Source organism: Equus przewalskii, chromosome 3 (genome assembly GCF_037783145.1).
Source record: "Equus przewalskii isolate Varuska chromosome 3, EquPr2, whole genome shotgun sequence".
NCBI classification, from domain to species: Eukaryota; Metazoa; Chordata; class Mammalia; order Perissodactyla; family Equidae; genus Equus; species Equus przewalskii.
In genome coordinates this window covers 35430376-35451255 of record NC_091833.1, presented here as the reverse complement: position 1 = coordinate 35451255, position 20880 = coordinate 35430376, and the positions used below count along the sequence as shown (strand labels likewise).

Genomic DNA, 20880 nt, shown 5'->3' with positions numbered 1-20880 from the left:
GGAAGTGGTGTACCCACAACATGACTAACAATAATGTACAACTGAAATCTCACAAGATTGTAATCTATCATAACATTAATAAAAAAAACCCCCAAATTTTAACAACACTGAAAGCAACATTTTACTAATATAAGTCTAATATAGATATCTAAATTCACAAACCCCTGAAACACAGGGTTGCAATCTTTTATCAGCCCCCACATCAAACTTGTTTCAAAATTCAGTTCTGCTGTTCTGAGAAATCCCAAGTCGGTGCCAAAAACCACAGAGGTGGCCCTCCTGTGAGCTGCCCTTGCAGCCTCCTACCTCTGACACCTCGACAGGATAAAGATGGTGCCAAATGGCAGAAAGGGCCCTCACTCCTCAGGGTGGTATAGGGACTGGGAGAGGGTAGGAACAGAGCCCGGGGCCCAGCCCGCCTGCCGGGGCAGAACTGCTAGCAGGGCTCTGCAGCAGAGACAGCCCACTGGGGGCGGCAGCCACAGGGGACAGGTGGGAGGACGGCCGGGAGGCCAAAGAATTCAACGCACAAAACCCGATGCTCAGGGGCAGGTCTGAAACCCCCGCAGGTGTCTCCCTGTCCAGTGCTCACCCACTTGTCTAAAATCCACACTCATTTTCAGAATATCTAAGCTACAACAGGTACATATTCAGCAAAGTTAATTCTATCAAGCTTTAAAACCAGCAAGACCTCTTTGGAGGGTGGAACACCAACGATGAGATTCTCTGCCTGTGCTTCCACATGAATCTCCCATGGCCCAAGGACACCGACGAGCCCATCCATGCTACACGCCTGTCCACAAAACACGCCATCATGGCCACCGGCAATTTCAGGCGGAGCCGAGCCACGGGCACAAGAGGCCTGATCCTGCAGTCCTGGGTCCTCACAAACACTGCAGAACAAACTTTTAAGTGGACCCCTGTATTACATTGTATTTACTTATGCTCAGACTCCTCAGAGAAGTTGATACAGTAAAACTTTTATTCAACAGATAACCACTCCCTGTGATTTCAGGGGACTCTCCCCCAATATGGCTATTGCACAAATGCAGATGGTCACAATGACACGTAAGTAAACTGAGACAGTCTGGAGAGAGGGTTTCCAACCGGCAGCCCAGGAGCGTGCCCTCCTGGTCCACACAGCAAGTGGGGAAGCGAGAGAGGCCCAGAGCCTGGGTGTCGTGTTGAAACACAGTGATACCATTCATCCATTCACTCACAAATGCTCCGACCCTGCTGCTCTAGGACCTGGGGAGACACCACGAACAGGAGGAAAACCTGTGCCTTCGGGGATGACATTCTAGGGGAAGAAAGAAGAAATGAGCAGGACACATGGGCAGATTCCATGAGGCTCCAAGGGGAGAAGAGTCGTGATAAACAGCAGTGCAGGGGCAGGGCCAGGAACCAGGTAGGGGCTGCAGTGCTGAGGAGAGTGGCTGGAGGCAAACGCTTACAGAGCTGAGAGCAAAGCCAGGGCAGGCGGGTCGGCAGGGACAGGGCACTCGGGCGGGCAGGTGTGTGCGGAACAGGAGGGAAGCCATGCAGCGGGAGTGAAAAAGATGGGGGTGGGAGAGGCGAGGAGGGGAACGAGCTCGCGAGGGGACAAGGCCTGGGTTAGCAGTCTTCCCTTGCTGCGCCAGCCCTGCCACGCATCGCTGCCACCCCTAACAGGGGCAGTCATGCCCCTGTGAATCAGGAACAAGGAAATCGGGATTCTTGCAACATCCACTGAGGCTGTCAGCCCCTGGGGCTCAGCCTGTCCACGTTTCTGATCGAGGCTTTCTGGGGCTCTGAGGCTCCTGATCGAGGCTTTCTGGGGCTCTGAGGCGGGGGGTGACCTGGAGACTCTGCTCTCTTGAGCTCTGAGCCCTGCCCTCCCTCTGTAATCAGCTAGATGCTGGTGTGTGGAGGAGGAGCCCACAGCAGCACAGCTCTGGCTCCCAGCTGTCTTAGAGGAACAGTCAAGTGCCCTTGATCCCGGGGAGGCCCTCCAAGTGGAAGAGAATTTGGAGGGGGGAGGGCAATTTGCATTCTTCGGAGACCCCACAGCGCTGCTGCATTCTTGCTGCACAAGCAGCCCAGAGAGTCACAAACAGCTCCCAGGCAAAGCGCCCCCTGCGAAGCACCCCGGGACTGTCTCTGCTTGCCCTTAGCAGTCACGCCCCTTAGCCCGACAGCTCAGTCGCCCCCTGCTCCTCCCCCAGCCCAGTCTTCAGCCTCAGTGCAGCAATGGCAGGTTGGAGAGAGCAGTGCTGAGAATCACAATGTGGCAGGGGCCTCAGTCAGCGCCAGGAAGGAGCGTGTGCAGGCTGGGCCTGACCATCCTTTTCTGAGAGTCACCTTGGCCCACCCCCCTGGCCAGGAGGCTAAGGGAGCCAAACATAGGTTTATGTCTAGAAGGTGAACTTGGCCTCAGCCTGCTGCCCTGAAAGGCATCTTTAAGCTGCAGACTCTCTGTTCATCTAAAATCATTAAAGGTCCTGCAGCTTAAAAATCCAACACAGGGGGCTGGCCCGGGGCCCAAGTGGTTAAGTTCGCAGGCTCTGCTTCAGCAGCCCAGGGTTTCACCAGTTCAGATCCTGGGCATGGACCTATGCACGGCTCATCAAGCCATGCTGAGATGGCATCCCACATAACACAACCAAAAGGACCTACAACTAGAATACACAACTCTGTACTGAGGGGCTTTGGGGAGAAGAAGAAAAAAAAAGATTGGCAACAGATGTTAGCTCAGGTGCCAATCTTAAAAAAATAAATAAATAAATAAAACACAGAAAGATAAAGGTGAAGCTGTGGTGGGTGAAGGTGGAGGCGGCAGGAGCCCCAGAGCCTGCCTGCTGGCGCCCGTCCTGGAGCCATGCCTGGGGTTCTCGGGACGGGGTCTGAAAGGGACTGCCTTGGCCCATGGGCTGCCACCTCTGTTGTCATGTCGACCACTACCGTGCTAGATTTTTAAGTGTCTTTCTCTAAACCCCAATATCATCTGTCAACAAACAGGCTCACAAGGTCTCCTGAAGCTTTTCTACACAGTAACCACTTCTAGACTCTCACTCAAGCAGAAACAAGAGGATAAAGATCCCTTCTCAATTCTCTGCCTTTCTGGGACTAGAAGGCACTGACATTGGTCTTGTTGCCCCTCCATGTGCCAGGCTCTAGCCCAGACACTCCCACACGTTCCCTGGGCTCACATGGCCAAGGGCAGGGGTCACTGCCCCTCTTTCTCAGAAGACGAGACTGAGGGTCAGAGAGGTGGAAGGCTGGCCTAGGTTGCACTGCTCTAAACGGCTCTAAAAGCTGGGACTCAGCCTGCCTCATCCTCTCCACTCTCTGGCGGCTAAGGCTCCAGGCCGTGAGAGGACAAGGCCCAAGCCTCTCCAGCCCTGCCTCTTTTTGGTGGCCACAGACAGGAAGCTGGACTTCAGTGAACAGTGACTTCTGCAGCCCAGGGACCCCTGCTTTCAGGGACCCCTTCATGAGGAAATTCACACTCGACTAAAATGCAAGCTCTGAGCTGCTAGGCAGAGAGCCTGGGAGCTCTTCCAGACGGACGCTCCAAGGGGCCAGCAGGGCTTCAACAGTGGGAGTGCTGGGTTAGCACTGTGCTGAGGCAGGCGGCCTGCTGAGTGTGGGATCAACAAGGCCATGCTCCACTGGCTGGGGACGGTCCACCCCACAGGAGAGCCCCTGCACGGCCACCAGCCTACAAACCTGTGCACACCAGGAGCCTGGCCTCAGGGGTTTCCTGCGCTCTGCTGCTTCCGCAGTCCGAGCATTCCATGATTTGAGAACTACCATGATGTGATCCAAACACTAAGGGTTTTTACCACGTTCACTTTTTCCACCTTTTCCCCTTGAATAAACACTGTATTCATGATGTGAGTTACCGTGTAAATCAACGGACATCTTGGGCCTCACTCAAGGCAGCTGGCAGCACAGCCTCCCTGCAGGGACGTGGGCACCCCTGCTCCCGGGAGCTCACAATCATCCTCTCATGACCTCTGCAGCCCACGGAGCAGCTCCCAGGTGCAGTCAGCCCAAATGCATGAACAGAGTGGACAAGGACACACGGCCTAACAGCCTTCCTTCGAGGGTGGCCCCATGCAGAGCTCTGCCTCACCAGGCCTGTGCTCAAAGCCACCCCATCACCGCCGACAGATGGAAAACTGAGGGTCTGGGGGAGCGCTGGGCACCAGGCCACTAAGTGTCAGGGGACAGGGTCGGGATCTTTCCCTCCAAAGAGGCACCCTTCATCACTACACTCTGCTCAGCAGGACAGCTCTGCTCCTGCCTCCATCTCCACATGGCAGCAGCCAGTGTCCCTCCCCGCCGACCTGACAGCAGTGTTGGGAAGACCACCACACTGCAAAGGGGACAAGCGGGGAGACCAAGAAAGAGCCCCCAGCTGGACCATCCACGCTGGAATGCTGGTGTGGTCACCTGAAGAGCCCCAGAATATCCACATCCTAATCCCCATGAACATGTGACCTTATGTGGCAAAAGGGACTTGCAGACATGACGAGGTTAAGGATCTTGAGATGAGGAGGTTAGCCTGGATATCCAGGGGGCCCCATGCCATCATAGGGTGCTTATGAGAGGAGGCGGAGGGAGACTTGATCACAGAAGAGGCGGCGGCCATGAGACCACAGAAGCAGAGACTGCAGTGACGCCACCACGAGGCAAGAAATGCAGCTGTGTCTAGAAGCTGGAAGAGGCAAGGAACAGACTCTCCCGGAGAGCCTGCAGACAGAACCAGCACTGCTGACACTTTCATTTTAGTCCATGAGACTCATTTTGCACTTCTGACTTCCAGAACTGTGAAGGAATAAACTGTGCTGTTTGAAGCCACCCAGTTTAGGATCATTTGTTACAGTGGCAACAGGAACCTCACACAACCTTTGCCAGCTGCCAGAGTCTACACACCAGAGGAAGGAGCAGGGCCCAGGGGGCATCCAAGCCGAGAGCCCACCCCGACTTACCAGCTGAGCATTGAAGTTGGGCAGCATCACACAGGTGGCTCCCACCCAGAGTGGACAGAGCAGCTTGTTGACCACGCCGTGGACATGGTGCAGTGGGAGGACGTGGAGGATCACATCGTCTTTAGTCCACCCCCACTTGTGGACCAGCCCGGTCACCTGCAGGACATCAGCAGAGCCTGAGCAGGGGGAAGCCACAGCAGGACGAGGGAGTTCAGAGCAGGCACTCTAGCTGAGAGGAGGAGGAGGAAGGCCATTCTTTGCTGTCCCGCCCTTAACAGGAGATGGTAACAAAACCACCGAGGGTCTGTGGGTTCACCCACTCACCCTCGTGTCAGAGAAGAGAGCCGTACAATTCGGGGCTTTAGCAAATTGGAAAGGGTCTTTGATTTGGGGGTCCCATGGCCTCGGCAAACACTCTTGGTGGCTCTCCCCCAAGGTGGTCAAGAGTTGCAACCACAGCTCCGACAGGCCCTGGGATTCAGGGCCTCACCAGTCCAGGCTGGAATCCAGTCACCGGCCTCTGCTGCCTGGCTGAGCTCCCTGCTGAGTCCACCACTATCCTCGCCCCAGCTCAGCCGTGACAGAACCCAGAGCTGGGTTTTCCAGGTGTATCCGCAGGTTTTACTGAGAAGCAACGTGAGACACGCCCATGTGAACCCTCTGAAATCACTACTGAGGACGTGGTCCTGCAGGGACCGCTACGTGCAAACACAGGCGAGAGACTCACTCCCTTGGAAATATAAGTCCAGAGATGGTCTCTACAGAGAGCAAGTCCGCCTTCCAGGAGAAAGGTAACAGACCACTGCACCTTGCTTACAGCCAGCTGGACTCAGTGTGCCCCTGACTTGGGGGACTGAATTAGCCTGACGCTTGAAGGCACTGATCACTACCTTCCTCTTTGTGGTTCGGAGCTTCTATTTTATCTCATTGCTCCTACTGTGTAAGAGTCTTTACGGTACCTAGAAATACTTTTTGGAAGCAAGAAGGTTATACATTACAGATAAATAAAGGGGCTGGGAGTTTTGCACAGATGTAACTGAGGCTACAGAACACAAAAACAAGGCCTCAGACATGATATGCATGAGTTCCTGCCTACAGGTTTCCCTAATAAGCCCCAATTTGGGGTGCTGATCATACACCCTGCATATTCACTCTGTGGCTGGTCTCCTTGAAGACTACCTGAACATCACGCACAGTGAGTGGCCCCTTCTGTCCTCACACACTAGTAAATCCCTCCACACCTGAGAGCTAGCCCCTTGGCCCTTTCCCAGGAGCCATCCTACGCGGGTTAGTGGACTGGATCCCCTGGCACTGTGACCCTTTATTGCTGAGTATTTCAGGTAGGGCTGGAAGGGTGGTGACAGCTGTGACTGGCCCTACAGAAAGGTGAAGGAACAACAGACCACCCCGGAAGGCACTTCCGACCTACGGACCTGGCCCAGGGGCCACACAATAACTGCTGCTGTAGGCAATGGGCCTGAGAGGGACAGAGCAGACCCCTCCCGATGGTGTGGCCTGAGCGAGCACTCACCACGGCCCTGATGTTGTAGTGGGTGCTCAGGACGCCCTTGGGCCTCCCAGTGGTCCCACTGGTGTAGATGATCATGGCACCCCGGTCTCTCCAGTCCCGCTCTGGTAACTGCCCATCCCCGGCTTCCTCAGCCACGCCATCATAGACCGTAGGCGTGAGAGGCAGGAGCGGGACCCCCAGCTTCCTGACCACCGGGCTCAGGAGCTCCACGTACTCTTGGCCGGCAAGGACCACCGAGCTGCGGGAGTCCTGGATGAAATACTCCAGCTCGGCCTGGGGGTGCTTCCTGTAGAGAGGGACGGCGATGCCGCCGCTCATCCATGAGGCCCACTGAGCCACCACATAGGAGACGTCGTTGGAGCACATGAAGGAGATCCTCTCCTCCTGGAGGTCCCCGCCGGCACACTCACGGAGCCTGCAGATCTCCCGGGACAGGCAGAGGCTGCGGTGGTAAAGGTCCTTGTACGTGTGGTGGCCGTGCTGGTCAACAAGGGCAACTCTGTCCCCGAAGGCCAGGGCACGGGTGAACACCGGGGCGCTTCTGTCAGAGCAGGCTGCTGGGGCTGCATGCAGGAGGTGGATTCCTTCGTGTCTCAAGGGAGCCGGCCGGTGGGAGGCCAGGGCCCAGACCAGGCGCCGGAAGGACATCACCACGTGGGGTGGCATGGCACCGACAAATGTCCGACTCGGTTTAGCTGGGGCGGGGCTGGAAAGAGAGGGGCACCAGATTACTGCTGCCAGATCGGCCCTACTTGCCCAAAGCAAGATTTAAAATACCCATCCAGATGGAGTCTGTTGACCATCAATCATAAGGTAACATCCCAAAATAGAAACCGTAAACGCTCTTGCCATACACCTTTGAAACTTAAATGTCCAACATTTTAGCATTCTATTTAACGTTAGTTTAAGGATTTCAAAACCACACAAGGTTCTAAAACAATGAACTAAACTAGGTAAAACCAAGGCAAAGTGAATAGAATTCAATGCACTTAAGGTAAATTCTGAACACCAGTTTTTAAAAATCTGAGGCTGGATGGGGCTGGTCCCGTGGCCGAGTGGTTAAGTTCACGCGCTCCGCTGCAGGGGGCCCAGTGTTTCGTTGGTTAGAATCCTGGGTGCGGACATGGCACTGCTCATCAAGCCACACTGAGGCAGCATCCTATATGCCACAACTAGAAGGACCCACAACGAAGAATATACAACAATGTACCGGGGGGCTTTGGGGAGAAAAAGGAAAAAATAAAATCTTTAAAAAAAAAAAAATCTGAGCCTGGAAAAATACTAGCTAAGAGGAGGGAACACAAGGGTCACTATCCAAATATTCTCTCTCCACTGGCGGGCGAAGCTGGACACCTGAGCGAGCCCAACACAGACCCAGGCTTGCTTCTGTTCTCGAATGCTTCCCAAATGGTGGGCATCCGGGAACCTGGTGCCGCAGTCTTAAACGAAGCCAAGTGCACATGTCTGAACATCAGGGCTTTCTTTTTAAGCTGAAACATAACTCTTCTCTCTCTCCCCAAAAAACATAACTACTAAATAATGGCCAAAATAGTCAGCAAGAAGTGAGAGCTCACTGAAGGGGTCATGACCAGCTGGCTCAACTAGAATTCTTAGGAGGGTGGAGAGAGGGGAGACGTGGGAGGGAGGGCCCGGTCCAAAGCTCCAGCTGTCAAGGGCCAGTCTGACTTGCCATCCTGCTCTAGGACACTGTCCCGGGGGACAGTCACCACGTGGGTACTCAATAAGAAAGGGCATGCACTTTTCAAACTGCTTCTGCATAGACAGCAGTTTACCACTGAAGCTCAGCTCAGTTCAGGTCAGGAGCCCACCTGCCACCAGACTCTTTGCTACCAGCAAAACTGAAAATGCTTCCTCCCCAGTGCCAGTGCGGCCTGGAAGGTCAAGAACCACCACTGGCCCTGGTTTGAGGCCCCAATTTCACAGCTCCTCCAGGAATCCCTGCTCCCCACTACAGCCTCTGGAGCCAAAGAAGGGTCACAGTGCCTTCCTACCCAGCAGCACCCTCTGGCCTCTGCCCTCCTCTCAGCTCCAACTTGTGGCTCTTGATCAGAGCAGCATCCATGACCGGGAGCTGAGTGGACGAGCTATCCAAGGGGCTCCTAAAGGATTTTAATGAGTACTGGGTTTTGTTTTTTTTTTTTTGAGGAAGACTGGCCCTGAGCTAACATCCATGCCCATCTTCCTCTACTTTATATGTGGGACACCTGCCACAGCATGGCTTGACAGCAGTGCACATGTCCGTGCCTGGGATCCAACCTGGCAGCCCAGGGGTTCACCGAAGCCGAGCATGCAAACTTAACTGCTACGCCACAGGGCAGGCCTCTTAATGAGTATTGTTTTGACAGTGATAATACACTTAATATGTTATGATGTGTTTTCATCTTGTAATTTCACCTTTAGCCACCCTGTTCAGTAAACACGGCAACCACTTTTAACTCTATGGGACACACGAGAAAACTCAAAGCTGTCGAGTTCCTAAAGCAGAGACAGGAGTCCGACCTGAGCCTTCCCACGCCAGCCATCTTTTCTCGCCACAGTCAACCACACTAGAAGCCCACGGCTGCTTTGGCCCACATGAGCACAAGGAAATGACTAGTGGGTGGAAAGTGTAGCTAGCTGTTCCTGGAGGGGGACAGGCACAGGGGACCCCAGAGGGCGCTTCTGAATGCCACAGGCTGACAGGATGCCTGCCAATGGGCCGTCTGACAACATTATAAAATAAAAGCTGTGGGTCTCGTTCCCTTCCTTCAGGCCCAGGAAAACAAGGAAGGTGAGGAATGACCTGGCAGGTGGCCCCTGCCCACAGGAGGCGGCCCAGCCCCACTCTCTGCTTCTCCACGCCCCTCGCGCTGCTCTGCGGGAGCTGCTCCTCCCGTGCTCGGCACATTCTCCCTGACAAACCCTCATTTCTCTGGCTCTTTCATTAACTTGCCATGGGGGAAAACTAATGTGTTATTGTTTGTTATATGAACTGAACAGTTTTGTTCTCGGTTCTTAATTTAAAAAACAGATTATACACACTTTATAATTACCTAACAAAACAAACAAACTCTACTACATTAAGAATAGCCAGATCTGAGCGATGCTTTGTACATGAGGCCCTCAGCATGCTGGTACTGGTATTGCCTGTTAGCTTCGGTGGCCTGGTTTCCGCTGCAGCCATGGGCTCCCCATAGAAAGTCACCCAGCCCCGCCCCCAGAGGAACCAGGGCAACCACACCAGCCTCCAGCCAAGTGGGGAAATCAGACACCTTGGAGACAGCCCACCCCAGGCGCTTCTGCAGGGACTCCCTCTCAGCTCTAGTGGGCTGCTCTGAGGACCTGTGCGAACACTCCTTAAGGCTCCATGGCCTCGGCCAAATGGCTGATTCTCACATACACTTGACCCACACTCTTTCCTGGTGAAAGAAGCAGGCTCTCAAAAGCCAGAGTGGCCTGGACTTCTCCATGTCCTGCCCTCCACACACGTTCATCGGTGGAGTCACGGCTGGTTTTACACCCCTGCATTTCTGTTACTATAAAGAAACCTGGCAAATTATAAGAAACAGCTGGGCTCAACCAGAGAAAACAAGAAATGTGATAAACATGTGAGATATGCCGGTTTCAGAAAGAAAGTCTGCTAGTAAAAAGCAACCCAGGGCAGCTTTTACGTGTTTCCTTTTCTCACTTCTAGCAAATTCTTCTCTATTTGCTTGACAGGTGGCGGGGGGGCCGGGGGGGCTGGGGGGGCAGACACAAAAACAAAGAGAACATGCAAACAGCAACAGAAACCCGAATACACAGTATTTCTGAGTTACAGCCCGAGGCCAGACTCCTGCTGGTAAGAGCACAAGAGAGATATTCCAGGGGTGCCAGCTGGAAGCCACGGCATCTTCTGGGGTGCTCAGGAGAACTCAGGCAGCTGGGTGCTGCTCACACAGACAGACACATGGAAGACAGACAGATGACAGACGAACCAGGAATGGCAGCTCCTCCCACCCCTCTCCCTGGGAGGCACGGGGGAGTGGGCGGTCAGACACCACCCCACAGCTGCAGGTGCCAAAATCAACATGACTCCCCTTTCCACAACACCTCCCAGGTCACCCTGAAGGGCATCCCTGGGGTCTTAGAGAATAGGCACCCTCGCCTCTTATAGGGAGGTGCGAGCACTCTGCCAGTTCCCCCTGGGGCCCCAGGAGCTGCACCACATGGGGCAAGGGGGGGGGGTCACGAGAAGCTGGAGTCTGAGGACTCAAAATGGAAAAGTGGAAAACAGGGCTGACCCCCAGCTTCCCTCCCTCGCTGGGGACCTCTGCTTAGGGTGGGAGGGTGGGCTTGCTGCCTGGGCTGGAGATGGACGGCTGAGCAGGCAGTCAGAGCCACGACTCCCAAATGGGACAGAGAGAAGAGGTGAAGTAAACTGCCCGAGGCCACAAAATCACAGGAGAGGCAGCAGTCCAAACCCGCCCAGGCTCGCAAGCCCAGGCGATGAGGAGTATCAGCCACAGGGAGCAGCGAGAGCGCCATCACACCATAACTCAATAGCACTTCACAGGCTACCTGCAGGGCTGCCCCAGGACGCAGGCGAGGGGGAGAGGCCCAGCAACCCTCGGCCATCCGAAGGGATGCTGTACAGGCACTTCAAAATGAGACATGAAAACAGGAAATGCAAGGCTTTTGTTCCCAGTGTATTCTAAGAATGTATCCCAAGGAAGCATCAGAGATGTACATAAAGATGCAGACACGGGGGCGCACGGCAGAGTTCTTTATAACATGGAAACACCGGAACCAAACCAAATGGTCAAGAAGAGGTCTGAGAAAACTGGGCACACATGTGTGGTGTTGGGGCCCCAGAACAACTGTGGGGGCACATGCTGACGGGGAGAAGCTTCCACAACACCACTAAGGGAAGAAGGACGGCCAGTCACAAAGGAGACTTGAAGGTCAACGTCCAGGTGTGATTTCTCTTTCTTCTTAGTGCTTCTCAATTTTCTCCAATTTTGCTACATGTATACAATACATACAATGAGCATGTATGACTTTTGTAATCAGATAAAAAGTCTAGTAAATGTCATTTATTTTTTAAAAATGGGGATGCTTCAACTTCAGCATTAATATTTTCTTTTATACAAAAAAGTATATAAAAATATACAGAAAATATTTGTTCTGGATGGTGAATCTACAGGACGTTTATAACTGTCTACAGCTCTTTAATCTCTCAAAATCATAGAAGCAAATAAAAATGAGATAACGGCATTCTTCTTTTAATTAAAGCTACTGGTTCATAAAAGGTTTACACAGACAATGAAAAAGTATGTTCTGACAACAGCCATTCAACCGCATGCTGTGCCAGCACTGAGCACTGGGTTCAGTCAGGCCGCACACCTGCGGCAGCAGAGACTGGGTTCCACCTCCTGCCACCCAGTCCCTGAGTGGGAGGTAGTGAGACTGCGATGAGCTCTGCATGGGGGCTCTGCATGCAGCCGGGCGTGAGCCAGGCAGACAGGGTCCCAGTGCCCGTGAGCAGAGCGCCCCTGCAGGCAGGCCCTCCTGGGAGGGCGGTGGAGCTGGAGCACAGAGTGAGAAGGAGCCAGACAAGCATGCGTGCAGGGCAGGAGGCATGGGAGGTGCACAGAACTGCGCTCCCCCAGGGCTGTCTGCGGAGTGGCTGTACTAATCCATTCTCCCGCCAAACATGTGGGAGCAGGACGCCACCCCTTCAAAACAGTTTTTATGTCCCTCACATTATGTGACCCCGAAACCACTCCATCGTAGTAACTTCTTTCAGTACAGAGCTAAATCTTCACGGTCATGGGGATCAGGGCCCTGCCTTGAAGAAGTAAACCAAAAATCTGTCCAGGGCAGATGACTGTGTCCTGAACACCTCCAGGTCCAGAAAGATCAACAGCTCCCTAGGAAGAGACCCACCTTCCCACCACAGGATCCCTTTGGTCACGGGGCTCCCCATCACCCCCAGCAGAAAGCCTGGAGTGATGCTGCGCCAAATAAATGCACTTTGGCCCTGGGTTTTCCCTGTCTCAATTAACCCACTTCATAAAACTGCTCTCAGCCCTTTGACCAAGCTGAGATAACCGCTGTCACCAACCGGCAATGTGAAAGACCCCCAGCCAAGAGCATGGAAACCTGCCTGCTGGTGAGCCAGGACACCCTCCTCCCCGAGAAGGACATGCTGCTCTCAGACTGCTCTGGGAGGCAGGAGCCCAGCCAGAGACCCAGCAGAGACCACTTGTGGTCTAACCACCCAGATGCACGGGTAGCCCACCTGGCATATGGACTCTCAGGACCCGGACACCACCAGGAAGATTACGTCTTTTGTGTCTTAAGAATACTGGTTAAGAGCCCAGATTTTAGAGTCAACAAGGACCCAGCCTGGGACATCCACTCCTTCCTTCCTAGCTTTCTTCACCCGGCTAAGCCTTCGTGTCCATCTGTAGTAACAAGACCTGCAGCAGGGAGCTCGTATGAAAACGACCTGGCACACATGGAGGCAAAAAGCAAACCGCCACGCCATCCTTAGCAGGGTGCTCACCACGGAGCCGCACGACAAAAATTACTTGATAAGAATGATACTTGCATTCAAATGAAGGCGGCTGGTTTCGAAATGAATAAAACGGCACCTGATCCATCACCACCACCCCAGACCCCCCAGACCAAGTTCAACGCAGACCCCAGCGCTTCCTGTCATCTGCTGCAGTGACGAAGGTGTGGGGTGGCAGAAGTGGACCACACTCCCCATGTGGAGGACACTTGTTTCAATACGATGCCTGTGGTTTAGGGGGTTGTTTTCAAAGTTACATTTTTAAGTAACAGCCACTCACGTTGCTTTCATGAGCACTACATTCAAATCAAAAAACCAAAAGGGAAAAACACGCACTTAAGCCCATATCCATATTAGGAAGTAAAATACTACTTTTAAAATGCCATCTGGAGGAACGAAGCTTACCCTCCCAGGCCCACAGTTTAATCCAGTGATTCAGTCTGCCTTGAATGGGGGTTCCGGGACTACAGTGTGAGCACAAGCAAGTCTCCTTTTACAGTGGTCACAGCATAGACCCTGGAACCATCACTAGATTGAGTCACACTTCACATCACAATCTCCCAGGGCACCCTGAAGCCCACTGGCAACGTCTGCGCCCCTGGGCCCAGGATAAGCGCCCCCACTGCCGTTTCCACCCAGGCCCCCAGCACAAATATCTCCCCTCCGGGGTCTGGGAATCCACAGCTCCCCAAATGAGTGACTCCTGTTGCCACCTCGAAGCTCTCGTCCTTTCCCTTTTTGGCAAACTCCTAGTCATCCTTCAAAGCCCAGCTCAATATCACCTCCTCTTTAAAGTCTCCCTTCTCTGCGGCAAGTTGGCTGCTCACCAAGTCCTCCAAAAACCTGGCACTTACACACTGTCATTGTTTGTGTACAGAGGAACCTGCCGGCGGGGGCTGGGCCGGCTCTACCTCAGCGCTATGCACCTCACCCAGCGCCCCGCGCAGGCGGACAAATAAATACAACGGGGGAGGGAGGTGCTCCAGGCGGCCCTGCGGGCCCGGGGAGAAGGGAAATGGATTTACTGGGACGCACAGACCGAGTCCCTTCTAACCACGGCTGAGAGCGGACTCGACGAACTCAACACCCTCCCGGGCTCCGGTCGCTCCCCGAGCGCCAGCACCGCCCGGCCCGGCGCCCGAACGGTGGGGTCCCCGCACGTGACCCGGGCCCCGCGGCCAGGAAGACGACGCCCCGGGAGGCGACAAAAGGGAGGAGCCGGACCCTCGCGGCGGCGGCGGGAAGAGGAGGCCTGGACGGCGGGGTGTACCTCGGCAGCCAGCGCTCCGCTCCTCCTCTTCCTGCTCCCCTCCTCCTCCTCGGGTCGCGCCGGAACCGGAACCGGAACCGGAAGCGCGGCTGCGCGCACCCCGCGTCCTTGCCCGTCGCGTCCCCCGGCGCGGCCTGGGGCCCTCGCGTTGGGTTCCGGTGCGGACGGCCGGCTGGTGCCGGAGGGCGGCCCGCAGAGCGGGGACTTTTGCTTTTATTCTCGTTTAACTTAGCAGCCGCACGGCCGCCTCCCGGGGCCCGGGTCCGCGGGCTCCCTGGGCGCTGAGCGGACACCAGCCGAGCTGGGGAAAGTCGTAACTCCCGGGCAGCAAAGGAGGCGTCTGCCCGACGCAGACTCCCTCTCTTTGGCGGAAATGTGTGGCTTCTTCTCTAAAATAAGAATAAAAATCAAAATCAGGCAAGCCGGATGTGCCGCCGTGGGCATGACTGACGCAGGCCTGACTTTCCCGAGCGCCTCCCTTCCTGGCGGGGCGCGGAGGCCCCTCTGGAGGAGGGTTTCCTGGGAGACAGGAGCTGGGTCTGGGGGCCGGCCGTGGGCCCGCCGCCACCGCGGGGTCACGCGGAGAAGGGGCATCCGGGCCTCCGTCTGCGTCCACAGCTGCTCCAGGAAGGACGGGCCGGAAACCTCCAGAACCAGGGCGACGCGGCTCAGGGATGGGGAGCGGGAGAGCACGATGCGGAAACGTGCCCTTCCGGGGGATCAGGAAGGGAAGAAATCAAAGAAATTCGAGAAAATGAGCAAAACTAAGGGGCATGGGCTTCTGGGTCAAAGGCCACAGGGCGCCTGGTACGTGAGTGAAAGTGGCCCGCAGAAACTTAGCCAACAGCGTGGGGTGTTGAAGACCCTAAACTGCCCACGGGACATCGCACTCACACGTCCAAGAGAGTCGCTCCCACGACGTGATCCACCTGAACTCAGGGCCTGAATGTTGTGTCCCCCGCATTCATAGGTCGAAGCCCTAACCCCCAATGTGATGTGGTAGGAATTGGGGCCTTGGGGAGGTGCTTAGTCATGAAGGGAGAGACACCACAAGTGGGATTAGTGCTCTTATGAAAGACGCCCCAGAGAGCTCCCTTGTCCCTTCTGCCATGTGAGGACACAGTGAAAAGATGGTATCTATGAGGAAGAGGCTCCCACCAGACACCGTATCTGCAGGCACCTTGATCCTGGACTTCCAGCCTCCAGACTGTGAGAAAAACGTGTCTGGTTTGTAAGCCCCCCAGTCTGTGAGCTTCTGTTACAGCCTCCGGAACAGACCAAGACAGTGCCCTAAGCAGTTGCCCACAGCCGTCCCGTCTCCTCCATCACCCCTGGTGCATGTCTAGTCCTGTTGGCTTGACCTTCAGAATCTTTCAGAAGCCAGCCACTTCCCCCATCTCCACTGCAGCCACCCTGGGAGGCCCTCTTTCACACCCGAATCACTAGAACAGCCTCCTGGCCTCCCCACTTGCACCTCCCCCTCAGTCTGTTCCAGCGCAGCAGCCAGAGTGGCCCAGTTAAAAGCTGAGTCAGATCCCAGCTTCCTGGCTGTCCCCACCTCCTGTGCCCCCCAGGGGACCCCCACCTGACAGTGGGAGCGGTCATCCTCAGGAAGACAACACTGATGGGATGTCTGGTGTGTTTGCCCATTAGAGGAGATTTGAACAATCGAGGGAGAGTTTGGGCATAGAAGATGGATAAATACAGAGAAAACTGATCAAGAAAAAAAGGCGATGGTGGAATACTAGGAAAACAGAGATGTGCAGCCAAGGGGAAGTGATCATGTTATTCTAGGAGGCTCAGTTCCCAGCAGCATTCACAAAACGGCAATAATGTAAACATTTATAATGTAAACACTGATGTGCAAACATTGGTGTTGATCTAACTGAGTTTATGGCAGACTCTTGTGGGGAGGGATGGGGGTGCAGGAAGGGTGTGGGGTGGAACACGGGGTATGGTGGGAGAGCGTGAACCCTGAGTGTCCATCACAAGAGCAAACAGTGACAGCAGTGACCGTGAGGCTGCTTAGACACATGAGGGTAAATATCAAGAGAATTGTCCCACGTTGTCACCTCCAGTGATCAGGAAGGGGAGGGTGGTTCCTTATACTGTGTGGATTATAACTGGTGAACTGTGGTAAATAGACTGTAGTGTAATTTTAAAAGGGAGGGGACAAGGAAACGCTTCAGGGGTGTCCATGTCAGTCTTCAGGGAGCCCCTGCCCAGCACTGTCGTCACCTCAGCTGCATTCTTGCCTCTGGTCCCCTAAACACTCCAAGAGGATTCCCAGGGGTTCAATTTGCACCAGGCACAAGATGGGAAAAGGAACCAGATCACCACCCACGTGCAAATCCTATCATCAAGGCTCCAACCCCCACGGAAGAACATGGACCCTAAGTGCTCCCCTTGGCCTCCCAGGCCTTCTGGGACAGATGGGCGGGTGTTGCTGCAGGTGCTAATGTGCTCGGTTGTGTCCCCAGCATGGGGTGTAGACAGAGCCCTTCCCTCCTGTAGCTTACAGCTCAGGAGAAGGAAAGTGAATGAATAGACAAACAAGTAATGTGCTCGGGGATGAGGTTATGGATGAATGTGTGTGTCCCCCCAAATTCACCTCTGGAAACCCTACCCCTTAATGTGAAGGCGTTAAGAAGTGGGGTCTCTGGGAGGCAATCGGGATTAGATGAGATCTTGAAGGTGGAGCCCCGGGATAAGATTAGGGCCCTTCCGAGAGTCATGAGAGAGCTTGCTGCCTCCCTCTGCTCTGTGCCCTGGGACACACAGAGAGAGGACGCTATCTGCAGACCCAGAAGAAGCTCTCTCAGACGGCAGGTCTGCTGTGCCTTGATCTTGGACTTCCTGAGGCCCCTGAGAATGATATCTGCTGTTTACGCCCCCGTCGTCTGTGGTGCTCTGTTATAGCCGCCGGAGCTAAGACAGAGAAGTGATCTGAAGGGAAACGAAGCCAGTCAGGCGATGGAGAAGGCTTTCAGACACAGAGGCCCCAGGGCCCTCTGAGGAGGTGCGTGGGAGCAGGGCTCTGCGGGCAGCGGGCCATGTGACGGTCTGGCAAAGGGCTGCATGGTACCCATTTTACAAATGAGGAAACTGAGGCTCAGAGAAGTCACATCACATGTCCGTGCTCACATTCCTACAAAGGGGCAGAGCTGGGATTTGAACCCAGAACTCCAGGTCCCGTGCCGCTGCTACATGCCTCACCTCTTGTGAGATCAAAGGAACAGACACGTGTCCCTGTGCTGAAGACCAGACTCCCTACACCAGGCCAGACCGTCTCCTGCAGGCTCTATCCTCAGAGGCGTTATTCATTATAGCCACAAACCAAGAAACAACCTAAGTGTCCTACCCCTGGCTTCTAAATTAGGAGACAGCGAGATAATGAGAGACGCATGGCCATCACAAGGATAATAACAGAGTTATATAGAAACCCTACAATTGCTTATAACCATCTATGGTTGAATAAAAATAGCGTAAAAGGGACCAGCCCAGTGTCGCAGTGGTTAAGTGCGCACGTTCCCCTTTGGTGGTCTGGGGTTCGCTGGTTTGGATCCCAGTTGATGACATGGCACCGCTCATCAAGCCATGCTGTGATAGGTGTCCCACATAGAAAGTAGAGGAAGATGGGCATGGATGTTAGCTTAGGGCCAGGCTTCCTCAGCAAAAAAGAGGAGGACTGGCAGTAGTTAGCTCAGGGCTAATCTTCCTCAACAACATCAAAAAAAGCATGAAAATAATTTCCCAAATCCTACAATTCAAAAATTACAACACAAGGGCTGGCCCCACGGCTGAGCAGTTAAGATCATGCGCTCCACTTCCATGGCCTGGGTTTTGCAGTTCAGATCCTGGGCGCGGATGTGGCACCACTCATCAGGCCAAGTTGAGGCGGCGTCCCACATGCCACAACTAGAAGGACCTACAACTAGAATATGCAACTATGTACTGGGGGATTTGGGGAGAATAAGGAAAAAAGAAGAAAAAGAGGAAGAAAAAGATTGGCAACAGATGTTAGCTCAGGTGCCAATCTTTAAAAAAAAATTCTAGTAAAAAAAATTACAACACAAAATTATGTGTACAGTAGAATTTCCCACGATGTCTGTGGACAGGTTCTAAAGGATGGCATGAAAAATGGGAGCAGCTGTCTTACAAAGAGATGAGCACCTGCACCTGCTCCCAGTGCTGCCTGGTGAACCCACGCATTCTCCCCGCACCTTCGATTTGGTGGGAACTGGCCCCAAATGTACATTGCCGACAGCTTTCTTCCACCTTGGTGGCTTAGAGCTGGGAGGCCTGCATCACCTGGGAGGAGAAGACCTCGCTGCTCCTGGAGCCCTCCGGAGGGAGTTCCACCTGTTCCGAACCTGAGCTGCACTTGGATTGGACCCTGGGAGAGGTGTCCTTGGGAAGGAGCCTTGGGTGGGCAGGGCCTCCACAGGGCCGGGTGGCGCTGGCCACTCAGTCTGCATCTGCTTCCACCTGGGAGCCCCTGCGAATATAAGGGAGCTCGCCGGTGTCTAATCCTCCCGTCTAAAAGATGGGGAGATGACAGCTCTCACCTCAGTTCCTAGTTTAATCCTGCTGTGAGGATCAGGGAGCCAGGACACTTAAGCTCTTCATAAATGTTAACTGCTGTTACCGTCCTCTGCTGTCGTTATCAGCATCTTTATCGCCAGCCCCCTCAAACAGAGACCCGAGTGGGCGCTCAGTAAATGGATGTTGATGCATGGGGATGGCTTGTCCAGAAGGCAGACAAGAGGGGTTGCGGCCTCTGCAAGGGGTGATGGCTCCCACCTGCCCCTCCGGGAGGCGGGCCAAGCCTCCCCACCCCGACAACTTGGGCAGAGCTCGGGTGTAGCTCAGCCTCACCCCCCATCCCCTCCCAACCCCCAGCCTTCCCCAGAGGAAGTCCTTCCAGCTGGAGCATCCTGGGAACTGGCAGAGGCGGGAGGAATCACCTCCTCCTTGATTCCTTCACACCTCCAGCTTAATGAGCCCAAACTGCTGGGGGCGTCTGGGTCGCACCTTTTCATTTGATTAAAGCAAAACACAGATCTGGCTGGCAGCAGTTCCGCACAAAGGGAGCTTCTGCAAACTGTGAACACATTACCTTCCCGCTGCAGGCTCCCAGCTCTGACCGGGAGCGGCTGTTAAACGCTAGGAAGGAGTCCCCAGGGCTGAGTCAGCTCTGGAAGCCATTACAGAAGACTCGCTAGTCAGCCACGGCTCGGGGTAGAGGTTACGGACCCCAGTGTCAGGGTCACGCAAGATCTGGTTCCGATCCTGCCTGCGGCCCTGGTGGACCCCGCCTCCTGGTGTCCATGCCCACATGTAGTTCCATTCCAACTGAATAGGCCTGACCCGTGTCAACAGCAGGGTTTTGAGGAATGGCTGTGTGTGACTTCTGGGCAAGAGCATAAAAAACATTAAGCTTCCTTCTGGTTCTCTCTCCGATCGCTCACTTAGGGGACGCCAGCCACTACATTGTGAGGACACTGGAGCAGCCTGTGGAGAGGTCAACGTGGGGAGGGACTGAGGCCTCCTGCCCACAGCCCTGTGAGGAGCCGCGTTGGAATCAGCTCCTCCAGCCCCTGTGGAGCCTTCACATGAAACACTGAAGCCCCTGTTCACGTGAGACCGGGAGCCAGGACCACCCAGCTGAGATGCACCCAAATTCCCAGCACAGAACTGTGAGATAATAAATATTTGTTATGTTAAGCCACTAAGTTTCAAGGTAATTTGAACACAGCGACAGACAACTAATACACGTCTTCTATCAGTTACAGCTGTGTGATATTGGGTCCGTTAATCTCTGGGTCTCAGTTTCTCACCCAAGGATAAGAATGTCTGCCTCCAGTGGGTGTAATAAAAACTAAACAAGATCTTCCGTGTAAAGCTCTCATTACTGTGCCCGGAATATAGAAAATGCTGAACAAATAGTGATCCTCATCATTAGAAAACATCTATAAAAATGTCTGTATCACAAGGTAGGAAGGGATCAGAAAGACTTCAGTTCAGATGGGTGGGTTCAAGGAAGATGTTGTGCGAAAGCAGCATTCGATCTGACCCTTGCAGGATGAGCAGGATTTGGAGATGGGAGGGGGAAGGACAGCAGGGCCCAGGGTGAGCAGTTCCTGCTCAGTGGAGAACTGCTCAGTGGAACTCGGGGCTTGAAGAGGTGTGCTAGGAGATAAGGCTGTGAGGGCGCTGGGGTCAGGTTGGGGGGTGGGATGGAGGAGTCGAGAATTTACACCACGGGAAGTAAGAAGCCACTGGTTCTGAGTCCACCGTGGGAAGCTGGAGGGAACCGTACGGTGTGCACTGGATGGGGCGGCCCTGCCTCTCTCCTGTGGTCTGCCCGGCACACGGAAGGCATTTGGAAGGGATGGAGGAATGCACGGAAGCCTCCCTAATTCTTGTATCTGGTCACCCCAAAGCATCAGCTGACGGATTCTGGCAGAAGCAATATTAAAGGGAAAGACTGGCATTGGAAGGAGCTGTCATCAAAGCCTGTTGCCACCAGTCCACCTGTGTA

The 20880-nt window shown here is 54.3% G+C and overlaps 1 protein-coding gene across 3 annotated transcripts in view; it reads right to left on the bottom strand.

Moving 5' to 3' along the window:
* ACSF3 (acyl-CoA synthetase family member 3) overlaps positions 1-14928 on the bottom strand; it is a 69364-nt gene extending 54436 nt beyond the window's left edge. Inside the window, exons 1-3 of one of the 3 annotated variants that reach the window (XM_008537016.2) lie at positions 14337-14928; positions 6508-7213; positions 4977-5132 (exon numbers count right to left, since the gene is read on the bottom strand). In XM_008537016.2, the coding sequence (XP_008535238.2) occupies positions 4977-5132; positions 6508-7173 (822 nt within the window). In that variant the 5' untranslated portion in view covers positions 7174-7213; positions 14337-14928. Of the gene's footprint in view, positions 1-4976; positions 5133-6507; positions 7214-14105 lie in introns of all 3 variants that reach the window. The other 2 variants (XM_070613995.1, XM_070613996.1) reach the window with 2 other exon arrangements.
* Between the last annotated feature and the right edge of the window lie 5952 nt (positions 14929-20880).